This window comes from Colias croceus, chromosome 12, assembly GCF_905220415.1.
Source record: "Colias croceus chromosome 12, ilColCroc2.1".
Lineage (NCBI taxonomy): Eukaryota > Metazoa > Arthropoda > Insecta > Lepidoptera > Pieridae > Colias > Colias croceus.
Genome location: NC_059548.1, coordinates 10,203,027 through 10,215,683, shown reverse-complemented (window position 1 = coordinate 10,215,683; position 12,657 = coordinate 10,203,027). Strand labels below are relative to the sequence as shown.

The 12,657-nt window shown below is 33.0% G+C and overlaps 2 protein-coding genes across 2 annotated transcripts; one reads left to right on the top strand and one right to left on the bottom strand.

Moving 5' to 3' along the window:
• Positions 1-34: 34 nt before the first annotated feature.
• Positions 35-3,413, bottom strand: LOC123696402 (rRNA N6-adenosine-methyltransferase ZCCHC4). Its single transcript, XM_045642550.1, has 6 exons — positions 3,029-3,413; positions 2,501-2,742; positions 1,921-2,124; positions 1,148-1,349; positions 596-922; positions 35-153 (listed from the first exon to the last, which is right to left on the bottom strand). The coding sequence occupies exons 1-6, from the start codon at positions 3,338-3,340 to the stop codon at positions 64-66; spliced, it is 1,377 nt and encodes a 458-aa protein (XP_045498506.1). The 5' UTR covers positions 3,341-3,413; the 3' UTR covers positions 35-63.
• Positions 3,414-7,907: 4,494 nt separating this feature from the next.
• Positions 7,908-12,451, top strand: LOC123696449 (complement component 1 Q subcomponent-binding protein, mitochondrial). Its single transcript, XM_045642609.1, has 5 exons — positions 7,908-8,195; positions 9,764-9,914; positions 10,428-10,624; positions 11,036-11,124; positions 11,905-12,451. The coding sequence occupies exons 1-5, from the start codon at positions 7,961-7,963 to the stop codon at positions 12,055-12,057; spliced, it is 825 nt and encodes a 274-aa protein (XP_045498565.1). The 5' UTR covers positions 7,908-7,960; the 3' UTR covers positions 12,058-12,451.
• The last annotated feature ends 206 nt before the right edge of the window (positions 12,452-12,657 follow it).

Genomic DNA, 12,657 nt, shown 5'->3' with positions numbered 1-12,657 from the left:
AACTATTTTATAAACTTAAAATAAAACAATGTACATTATAACAAAGTTTTATTAAATATAAGTTTACTTTGATTTCTGTTTTTTATTGCTCACTGCTTCCTTTTGAGGACATTCCGATTTCTTGTGTCCTTTTTCATTACAATTGTAACACGACTGAAACAAAAAAAAAAACACAATATGTATCTATCCCCACCTTCATTTTGCTTTATTTTCTTTTGTTTGATTTTTGATCAAACCTTAACATTGAAAATTGAGAACGCCATTTTAAATAAGTACATTTAGCTAAGATCGCAATATTATTTCTAAAGAGAGAAAATATTTTCTAATTTCTTTGACAGGGTTGAACACAACATTTTATTACAAAAAACGACGTGTGGCACTCGGGGACTGCCGCGGTTGCGCTATTGCATGCTATGCCTTCAAGCCACACCTCCGCCCCAAGGAGTGGGGAGCGTGAGGTTTTTTCGTTGCGGAATTTCTCGATTCGGTCCCCGCGCTCAAGGCCCGCGATAGAAGCTATGCAATAGTTTAGTTAACATTTTATTGAATTTAATTAGACAACATAATTATATTAAAATTGGCTGAAAAAACTGACCTGCGATTGCACAACCACCCCACACTTGTGTTCCGCTTGACAGCATCTCTCGCACACCTTACAATGCTTGTACGTAGGCTTGACACACCGCTTGCACAAATCACAATGTATATACCTCATGCCATTCTTACTTGTACAGTCTTTGCATTTATTACAATGAATATTCGACGTGGCAACCCAGTATTTGCATTTATCGCAGAATTTATAAGTGCTATCATTGGATAAGTCAATAGTTATGAATGGTAGATTGGTGAAGAAACGCACTGGCGAACCGAATTTACGCCCACCCTTGCTGTTTTGGAACTTTTTGTGGTTTTGATATTCAACCTGTAATTGATAAATAATGCGTAGATAATCTATACTAATATTATAAAGCTGAAGAGTTTGTTTGTATGTTTGAAAAATTGTTTTGTTTAAAAGTAACTGTAACAAATTTTTTATGATCAATTTTATTTTTTGAGTAATAAGTCCATAACATCTAGTTTTGCACAACATAACATAGTTGTAGCTATAAGTATCGATTAAAATTAAATATTTCGAACATCAAATTACCTGATAATCATGCATCTTAATCTCTGGCATCATATTCGTAATGTATGGTTCAGAAAAGTATGGAAATGCCCATATAACTGGTAGAGTGCCTTCTGTGTCACATACTTTATTATAACTGGCTGATAATTCTTTAATAGTATGAACTATGGGCTCCACTCGACCTCCGAAAGGAGGATCCATAACGATGCAGAGGTTTTTATTTCTGTAAAAAGAAATTATAACGTTATGTAACTAGAATATTGTGGTTTTTAATTTATTTCAAATTAAATAAGAACTGCATTGATTTAAATAAAAATAAAATGATGCGCAAAGATCAGAGCTCTCAGTAATAAAAAAAATTTTTGGTAAATAAATTGACTGCTTTTGGAAAATTATTGCTTACATTCAATAATAAGAACATGTTATTCTCTAGTACTCCTAGTACTCTATAGTACTACTAGCTTACCGCCCGCGGCTTCGCCCGCTTTCTCTAAAACGATTTGAGATTTAAACTATCCTATCTCTCAAGTTGGATCGAACTGCACATGGTGTGCGAATTTTATTATAATCGGTTAAGTGGTTTAGGAGACCATTGAGGACAAACATTGTGACACGAGATTTATATATATTAAGATAGAGTACTATAGAGTCATAGTACTCTAGAGTACAATAGTCATAGTACTCTATAGTATCTGTGTGTATTCTATAGAGTCAGAGTACTCTAGGGTCATAGTACTCTATAATACCTGCACAGGTTAATTCAAGTAATTATGCAGATATAAAAAAATAATTACTTGGATGCTTTAAAGAACTTCGTCAGCACTTTTTCATCCGTATTTCCGTTGAACAGATAGTTGTTGAACATGTTGTACCATAGAAACTTAGTTGGTTCATAGAATTGGTGGTGTCGAGAGTCATAATCCAGGAGTATGGAATTAAAGTCAGGGTGCGCTTGAGCTGCTTCGTGGATTGATGGTGTGCCGATGCAGAGTATATTGCTGGAAGAAATTAATTTTTAAAAATATTTATTCTGTGTGTAATGTAAATTAGATTTGAAATAAGAACTTCTAGTCACAAATCTAAATAAATTTTTGCAACTAACAATTGAAGAATATGAAGGTTTGTTTAAAAATGATATGCTCAAAAGGAAAATTTATGTTGTTGTCAATATCCTTTTAAAGTTATTAAACCCAAAAATTCAAATAAGAGAATCTGATATCCATATTTTTTTTAAACAGTGGAGTCAGGCAGAATGGGTTGCTAAATTTAACATTTGTACCTTTGATATTTCTATAATACTTTTATACCAACTTATTATGTAAAAAAAATTAATGATAACTTACAATGAATGAAATAAATACTCAATAATCTCACCTAATCTTGTTGTTCTTCAGTATTCCCAGAACAGTGCTAACAGCTTTCTTAGTAAACAAGTACTGCGCTTCCCTGTAATCATTTTCCAAAGTTGGTAACCAAGAGGAGGGGTTGTTTAGTAACTCTTCAGTCAATGGTGTTGTGATTCTATGATCCCCTCTGTGTTTTTTAGATTGCGATATTAGGTAGAGTTCCTTACATGTGTGACAATAGGCTCTGTCAGAGGGGTGTCTTGATTTTACCTGTAGGTTAAAAAATTTATTGATAAAATAAGTGTTGATGATCAAAATGGTTTTTAGAACAGAGATGAGTTAAGAAGTACATAACATATGGAATTCTAGGTACCTATATTTGAAGATACTTCCGTACTTAAAGTTATGAAATTACTTTACATAAGTTTCCTTAATTAATGATTTATTCTTAAGGAATAAAATAATTAAAGATATGAATTTTATGAATCATTTCGGTGCTTCTAAACATACCTATACTATATAGAAATACTTCATTTACATTTATATTTTTGCATACCTCATTCAAAGTATTCCAAGCAGCCTGTTTATCAATTTTGGGTATGAGGTTATAGTACTTTTCATTACGTTTTCTAACCCCTTCCTTCTTCCAGTCTTCTTCGTCAATATTTACTGTACAGTCCTTTTTGTCTCTACAAGAGGCGCATGCAAAATATCTTCCTTTTTCGCTTGAAAACAATAAAGTAGGTCCATGTAGACACAAGGGATGTGTTGTTACATCTTCCACTATAACTTCGACTGGAGATGATTTTAATGGTTGCACATTGTTTGTATTGATCACAGCTGCAGAAAACTTACGTTTCTTGCCCATTATAACTTTCAAATTGATGTATTAAGTACGCCCAAAAAAAATATATTTCGGTAATATTCTGTCCTCGTTGAAAATCACACGTGAATCTGACAATCAATTGACATTTGACAGTTTTAAATTTTAATATTTTATTTTTAATAATTTATTCATAACCATGGATACAAGTCCTTCAGTCGCAATCTTAAAGTGACATTTGACAGATTTCAAAATTGATGCCAGAATGAAACCATGACCAGTGATTACCATTTTTTGATCTAGTAACAAATTTGACGATAAAAATGTAACTTTTAGAAACCAGTGCAAACTTAGCACCCCATCTATGGAATTTTGGGTCGAAAATGACCTTAATCGATAGGTCTCCGTTAGGTCCTATAAGGTCCACAATTTTTTCGTTAGGTCCCCTTTAGTTTTTTTTTTAATAATTTTTTAAATTTTAGGTATAAAAAAGTGCACTTTAGCACCCCATCCATAGAATTTTGGGTCAAAAATGACCTTAATCGATAGGTCTCCGTTAGGTCCTATAAGGTCCCACAATTTTTTCGTTAGGTCCCCTTTAGTTTTTTTTTTAATAATTTTTTTTTAATTTTAGGTATAAAAAAGTTACACTTTAGCACCCCATCCATAGCAAAATTGGCGAATTTTATCAAAATCGTATTCTTTACCGTTAGGTCCGTAGAGGCCCATCATTGAAATTGTTAAATTATTTATGTTACCTAGTAAAATCTATATATATTTTTATATTTATAGATTTTACTAGACTTAGAGCGTTTTCACATTATCCGATCCGATATCGGATATCGGAAGCCGATAGCCGATATCCGATATCGGACACAATTTGCCCTTTCACATTATCCGATAATATCGTCCCGATAACATGAGTGTTGCCAGAAACTGGAAAAGTAGATATATTGGGAATTAAAATAAACAGTGGATGCATTTGTGTTACAAAAAATAAACTTTATTTTAAATGAAATAAATAGTAATAAATAAACTGATGTTTTTCAAACCGGTTTAATCTGCTGACTGCGGAGTATGGATTTGTACCCTCTGCAGAGTCAGAATCTAGTTTCAATATTCAATTTCATTGTGAGGCTTGTTTTTTTATATGCTGTTTTTCTTTTTTTATTATTAGAACATGTTGTGTGGTCGTAGTGAATTTTAGAACTTTTTTATATTAAATCATGTATGACTGTTATGTTCTTATACAAATAAAATAAAAAAAAAATTCAACTCAGTATTAAAGCGACGAAACTAGCAAATACAAATTCAAATTACATTTACAAATGTAGGTGCTGTTATTACAATTTTATAGTGCTATTAAGTACATTCTACCTAATATCTGGGGGTGCAAATATTTAAACAGAAATAAATTAAACTAAACTAATTCACAGTCACAGATTCCGCAATGTACATAGTACCACAGACTAATAATAATATAGCCATGACAACCAAAATAGTAAACAAGCTCAAAAATCGCCGCGCGTTCTTGACAAAATTTAGGGTCGCCGCCTTAGATTATGGATTGGTCTCCGCGCACGCTACGACTAGATACCGCCGGCGTACTCGAAAAATGCGGCAACTAAAAGTACGCCGAAATCGGCGTACCCGAGCCAGTCGTGTCACAAGCATTGTGTGGAGAGGGTGTACCGATAGTTTCTAAAGATTTTGGACAAAACCTGAAGTAAAATGCCTGTTTGTGCCATAAAACTGTTTAAAAAAAATACAACAAATAATAAGAAAGACACTGGGATCACGTAACATCAGGAATAATCGTATTATTCGATATTTCACCTGTACTTTGAAAATGTTGTTTACGAAAATACGACGCCATTTAGTGTTGCCGTACTGCATATCCCAAAAACACACTTTTAATTTGAACTTATTTTATTCATAATGTTTTCTTTTTCAATACTATTAGGTACTAACGCATATTATAAAAAAAATGATAATAACAATAATTTATTTCTGTTTAACCTTGTTTAACTGACTCATATGTTATTTTTTTATTACTGCTTTTTTACTTTTAAAAAACCTTTGTGATAGTATAGTGGCATCGCAAGTGGATTTGAGTCACATGTTCATGGGTTCGATTCCCGGCAAGGCCAAAATGAAATGAAAATATTTTTCAAACTTCTTTCCAAGATAGCCCATTTCCCATTTATGGGGTAAAATTTATGTAGCTGGCAGTACAATTCTTCACACACACTAGCGTCCTTACAAATTGCCTTACACACACTACAGAACTGAGTTGCCGCACTCACGGAGCTATTGTTTTTAGGTGGAGCGGTATCTAGTCGTAGCGCGCGCGCGGAGACCAATCCTTAGTCTAAGGGTCGCCGCATTCTAATTCTGAAATTTTAGAGAAAACTAAACAAAATTGCCGTATTGTAAATTTTCTTTTCAATAAAAAGGGTTTGATTTAAAAAAAATCAACTGATAGATCGTAGTTGTACATACAGTAAAAATAACTACAATAAAGAAACCGACTTCAAAAACAGCTGGAAAAGTAAAATATAAAAAAGATTTGATATTATTAATTACTTAATATTATTTAGATGTGCTATTTATTATACAGGTTTGATATCGGCGCTAAAACAAAGCACTAAATCTGTGACTCAATGACAACAATACAATAAACAGCTTACAGCACAACAGTAGTCCGAGTAGGAGGAGGAGCGAGGCAGAATGAGTAAATAAAGATAAAAGATACTAATATTTCGAAGATACGGTTGAATTTAAGAACACAATATATTTTTGTTTACTTCAGTTCAGCCAATTGCCGTATATTATAGGACGATATTAAAATAGCTCCCGTATAAATCGTATTTTTAATGCCTTTAAATACTTAAATGAATGTTTTCTTAATAAAAAGGTTTAAAGTAAATGAAAGGATTTTTTTTTTACATTTAGCGCCTAGAAATGACTGAAAATACACAAACTAGTGCTTTTTTTGCTGTTGGTATACTACCTTTTCGAAAATTGAGTTGGTAACACTGAACATTATCGTCCGATAGTTCACGGGAATATCGGTGTTGGCTCCGATATCCGATATCGGACCGGACAATGTGAAAGACAGGTACGTAAATCATACATTTTACTTAGCCTCCGATATCGGATATCGGCTATCGGCGTCCGATATCCGATATCGGACCGGACAATGTGAAAACGCTCTTAGACTAACACGACTTTCTTTAGAAAGTCGTGTTAGTTACTCCACTTATAACTCAAGAACGGCTGAACCGATTTAGCTGAAAATTGGCAGGGAGGTAGTATAGAGCCAGGAGAAGGATATAGGATATGATAGTGATTCTTATTCTATATTATTAACTAGCGGTCCGCCCCGGCTTCGCCCGTGGTACATATTAACGTTTTCTCTACATAAGAACCATCCTCGTACTTCAAGGAATATAATAAAAAAAGAATTATCGAAATCGGTTCAGCCGTTCTCGAGTTATGGAATTACAACGAAAAGTGGCATTGATTTTTATATATTAGACTAGCGGTCCGCCCCGGCTTCGCCCGTGGTACATATTAACGTTTTCTCTACATAAGAACCATCCTCGTACTTCAAGGAATATAATAAAAAAAGAATTATCGAAATCGGTTCAGCCGTTCTCGAGTTATGGAATTACAACGAAAAGTGGCATTGATTTTTATATATTAGAGAAGAGATAAATGAAACGATACCAATTTAAATTTCACACTGTTTATGTATGATGTGCGCATGCCTTAATGCTCTAAGGCGCATGCGCAGGTTTCAATTATTTTATAACTAGTGGTCCGCCCCGGCTTCGCCCGTGGTACGTATTTAGTATCCTATATCCTTCTCCTGGCTCTAAACTACCTCCCGGCCAATTTTCAGCTAAATCGGTTCAGCCGTTCTTGAGTTATAAGTGGAGTAACTAACACGACTTTCTTTTATATATATAGATTTTAATAGGTAACATAAATAATTTAACAATTTCAATGATGGGCCTCTACGGACCTAACGGTAAAGAATACGATTTTGATAAAATTCGCCAATTTTGCTATGGATGGGGTGCTAAAGTGTAACTTTTTTATACCTAAAATTAAAAAAAAAATTATTAAAAAAAAACTAAAGGGGACCTAACGAAAAAATTGTGGGACCTTATAGGACCTAACGGAGACCTATCGATTAAGGTCATTTTTGACCCAAAATTCTATGGATGGGGTGCTAAAGTGCACTTTTTTATACCTAAAATTTAAAAAATTATTTAAAAAAAAAACTAAAGGGGACCTAACGAAAAAATTGTGGGACCTTAAAGGACCTAACGGGGACCTAACGATCAAGGTCATTTTCGACCCAAAATTCCATAGATGGGGTGCTAAGTTTGCACTGATTTTCAAATTTCATCTAATGAAATCGTTTCTCAGAATCGAAAATATATAGTTTACCATCTGAGAAAATGAAAAGCATTAATAATTTATATCATAGAGGAAGGATGTATAACTGAGAATTTATATTGGCAACACAAAATACATAATCAGCACGGCCGGTCGGGATTTGTCTTTTGGTCTTTTGACTTTTAAAAAATCTCCGGAGTTCATTTCTCCGAAATATTCGTTAAGTTTCCAGTGTACTATTAAACAAATAAGAAAATGAGTGGTCTAGTAAGAACAGCTCACAGAGTCCTGCACAGCTGTGTGAAGAACAGCAGCCTCGCCGGTGCAGTTATCAGCAGGACCCAAGCACCCGTAAAACGTGACTTCACGCGAGGAATCTGGCACATGAGCTGCACAAAGAGATTAGACGGCACATCAGCATCCACCGGCCTGTTGCATCACTCAAATACCTGCAGTTGCGGGTGCGGCTTGAAAGCGCTGCACACGAAAGGTTACTATTGCATTTATAGGTTATGATTGCGCCACAGTTGAATATATTTTCTATCATTTCATGAATTATTATGATAGAGATATTTAATTTAATCTCAGCATTTTCAAATGTCACTTATGTTAAAAATCAGTTTTCTGTCAGAATGATAAATTATTTATAAAATAATTCGGCAGATCACCTACCTACTACGAAACCTAATGAAAAATCCAAACCCCTTGGTAAGTCCTTTCCCCTGTTCCTTGTACCAGTATCCTATCTTTAGATCCTAGATTGTAGATTTGAATGTAATAAAAAAATATTATATCAGGTATCTTCTTGTTTTTTAGGCTATAAAGCAGAACCATAATAATTAGGTATATGTAGTTGCTTTCCCTGTAAAATTTATATTGTCTATTTCCAATAAATAGACAATCCATTTGCAGGGTAGATTAATTAATATTCACATCCAGTTATAATCTCCTATTGGATTATGTCTGCATAAAAATATTAAACAATTATTTTAATTATAGTCTTTTCCACCTAAGATGATTTCTGTGACACATCGATTTTTGACACGTGTAGAGATGTCTGTACTGAAATCGTATCAGTTGTTTCCGATAATCGATAATATTTTATATGGAAATGAAATCGATTTGAATAAAGTACCAAAATTAGTTTTTTCGGCATTTCGCCAACAATTAACTAAGGAAACTTAGCAAACAACAGCAAAAAAAAAGTCAACAATAACAATTAGTAACAATAACAGAATACCACGTAAAGTATCAATATAAAAATGCAACTTGTATACAAGGCTGACGCACTCGTACAGACGATTGACTCGATTGACAAACGATCACAAGATGGGCGCCGATTATATGATTTCCAACTCTATGATTTTTCAACGATCTATTTCATGTACACGAATTGCGTAGGCACTATATTTTTGTGTTATTTTATTTTATATTTCATTATATTAAACTAAACAATACTGTTTTTGATTTATAAGCTTAAGATGTTTCATTTTTATATTTTTGGTAATAATGCCGCCATAAAATAAAAATATTATGCACTAAAATTATTTTGGCGTTTTAAACATAAAATACGTAATTCGGAACACGACGAAGTGTCATAGGAATCATCATAGGTGAAAAGGACTATAGTTTATAGATTTGAAAGCAGTAGTTAATATTATTGGAGCTGTTGTGTGTAATGTTATGTATGTGTGCGTCATACTATATTGTCCTGTGGTTCTTGAGTTTAAGTGCAGTTGTAATAACAGTTCAATACAAGCTTACAGTCGAGTCAAGTATTTCATTACCACCAACCATTGCAAAGCTAACTTTAGAAAAAATATCCTTATACTGTTCCTGATTATTAATCTTCCTCACAATAAAAAACAGAAAGATCTTTGTTTACATTTATTATTATCTTAATCCTTATCTTTAATTCATTGTTTAGATAAATTTGCTATAATATTGATTAGTATTAAAAGTAAACAATTTATTGCTTTCAAAAATTGTCCATCTAAAAATTATCTTTTATAATATTGTGTTTATTGTATTATATCCCATATATTCATACATAACTAGGTGAACGGGAGCTGGTGGAGTTCCTCACAGAGGAAATAGTTGCGGAGCGCAAAGCGCAGAAGCTGAAGACACTGCCGACAGAAGTGGAAGGGTTCTCCGTCAAGGGTGATGGTGCTGAGGTAGTGCTCACTAAGCAGATGAAGGATGAAATGTGAGGGGAATAAGATTTCTACTGATATTGTTGCATGAGTAATAAATCTTTTTATTGTAATTTCTCTGAGAAAAAATTTGTGCATAAATTTATAATTATTTTTAGCTCACAATTATTATTGTTCTAAAGTTCTTATTTTTATCAAAATACAAGAAATATACAAAATTACTGGAATTTGAATTGAAGCGCAGCTAGTTATATTATAATTATTTTTAGCTTACAATAATTATTGTTCTTTGGTTCTTATTTTTATCAAAATACAAGAAATATATAAAATTACTGGAATTTTAATTGAAGCGCAGCTAGTTATAAAAAAATAGATGTGTGTCACTCGGGGACTGCTGCGAAAAGCTATTGCATGCTATGCCTTCAAGCCACACCTCCGCCCGTCGGAGTGGGGAGCGTGAGGTATTTTCGTTGCGGAATTTCTCGATTCGGTCCCCGCGCTCAAGGCCCGCGATAGAAGCTATGCAATAGCTTAATAAAATAATATCAAAATCATTCAATTTCCAGTGTCCGAATCACATTCAACGTAAACCACACAGTGGATTCCGAGGACTTCGGCGACGACATCCAACCAGAGAAGCAGGAGTTTGCAGAGATGAGGTCCAAGCCCCAGTTTGAAGTGGATCTGGTGAGAGGGGATACCACCCTTGGCTTCACATGTTCATTCCTGCAAGAGCCTGCGAACGCTGCTGCCGATGAATATAGTGAGATATTATTTGCCTTTAATAATAATATTTGTACTAGCTGATTGGGTTAAGTTCTTTTAAATTTATACATTGTATTGTTACCTCTTGATAATTTTTTAAAGAAACACACAATTCTCTTGTTCGATAAAGAAATTGAATTGGAAAGGTTGTGGAAAGTAAAATTTTATTATACATTTAATAACTACTGATTCTATGACCTTACAATGCGATACGCCTACGATACGATTCGTGTCGTGTGTTGAATAGCCGTCCTGTCGTACGCGTGACGTATTAACGATACGTTTACGAGACGACTACAATTACGAGATAAAATGATGGTAATATAACAATATTACCATCATTTTATCTCGTATTTGTAGAATTCATATGATCAAGCTAGTATTTAAAAGCTATTTTATTAACTTACAGATGACATATTCGGTATTGATGAAGTAACACTATACCAAGGAGAGTGGTCTGACAAAGTGTATGCAGTGGCTGGTGATGTGCTTGATGGGGTATGTATCTAGATGATAATAATTTACTTATACTTAGATTAGATTTAATAACTTTTTAGTGTATTTGCTTCTTTACTTTACAAATAAAAATTTGTTTCATTCGCAATTTCATGAATAGGACAAATTTTACAGCTTCCTGATGTCTTCCTGTTAATTATTGATATAAAATATTTAAAAATACATAATACAGTGCACACTTTTTATGATTTGTAAAAACTAAAAAGTTTCCTTCCCCTTGGTGAAAATTTATAATGATTATCACAATTTCTTAATATTGATTAAAGTTAACTAAGTTGGAAAAGTTTTAGAATAGAAAATTGGTATGTTCAACCATATTATACAATTTTTGACACATTCAACTAGTCACACCGTGGCTTTATGGTACCACATAGCACTTTGAACTCAACGGTCCCGGGTTCAAATCCCGCCATGACCATAGATTTAAATATAACCCCATATATCCGCCATACTTGATTCCGTAACTATACGGTGCTCAGGTGCCAATTATGGGGGAAATCAAAGCAGGAATTTGAAGTTTAGTTCTCATTCATGTGAGGATTATTCATTGAAATGCGACATTTTTTTAAGGGATTAAAAAAAACGTTTATTGTTTTATCTTGTCTTTAATCACTTTTTAATTCTACATAATCATTACCAACAATACTGTAAATAGATATGCGTGATTAGATTTTTTTTACAGCTTTTTTTATTTACTGATGACTCATTACTTTAGTTTGAATAAACAACATGCAATTTTTTATAAATTAACTTTTTTTTCAGTATCTCTACGATCTGCTTATGAACGTCCTCGAAGAAAAGGGTGTGAGCAATGAATTCGTTCAAAAACTGTCAGATTTTAGCACCGCCTACGAGCACACCGCGTATATTAACCTTTTGGAGGGAATCTCCAAATTTACTATTGGCAAACAATAATCTGTTACCCTAGAATAGTCGATGACAACATTTTGTATCTGTGGAATCTGTACTGCCATATTTTATCTGTATTTCTTTTTGCAGCTGTTCAAAAAAAGTTTTAAAAGAAGGTTGTTTGTTGTTAGATTTATTCCTTGACTGGTACAAACAAAATAAACAATAAATAACTATGTTGTCTCAGTTTTGCAAAGGCATTTATTTACAGATTTTCGTGTAAATAATTGCTTTTCAATATAAAATATTTGTAAGGTTCCACAGAAGAAAGAATTTATTTCTGATTGTTATGAAGAGCATTTATTTTGCTGTAAACAGCTTTAAGAATGTTAGTTTAGTTGTGCAATGTGTTGTTTGATTTAGTTATAATGTTAGTTCTGAATAAAATATTACAATAAGATACTGGTGTTTTATTTAAAAAATCTTATCTTTATAGTTTTTTTTATCTATTGTTTTTATTATGACCTAAGGAACAGCTAAGATTTCTTTTATCCATACGCACTCCTAAATTATTATTGAACTGATTTGGATGGATTTTGCAAATTAAGAAATGCCGACATATACCTAATAGCAGTAATAAAAATTATTAAGCACTAAAAATGTATT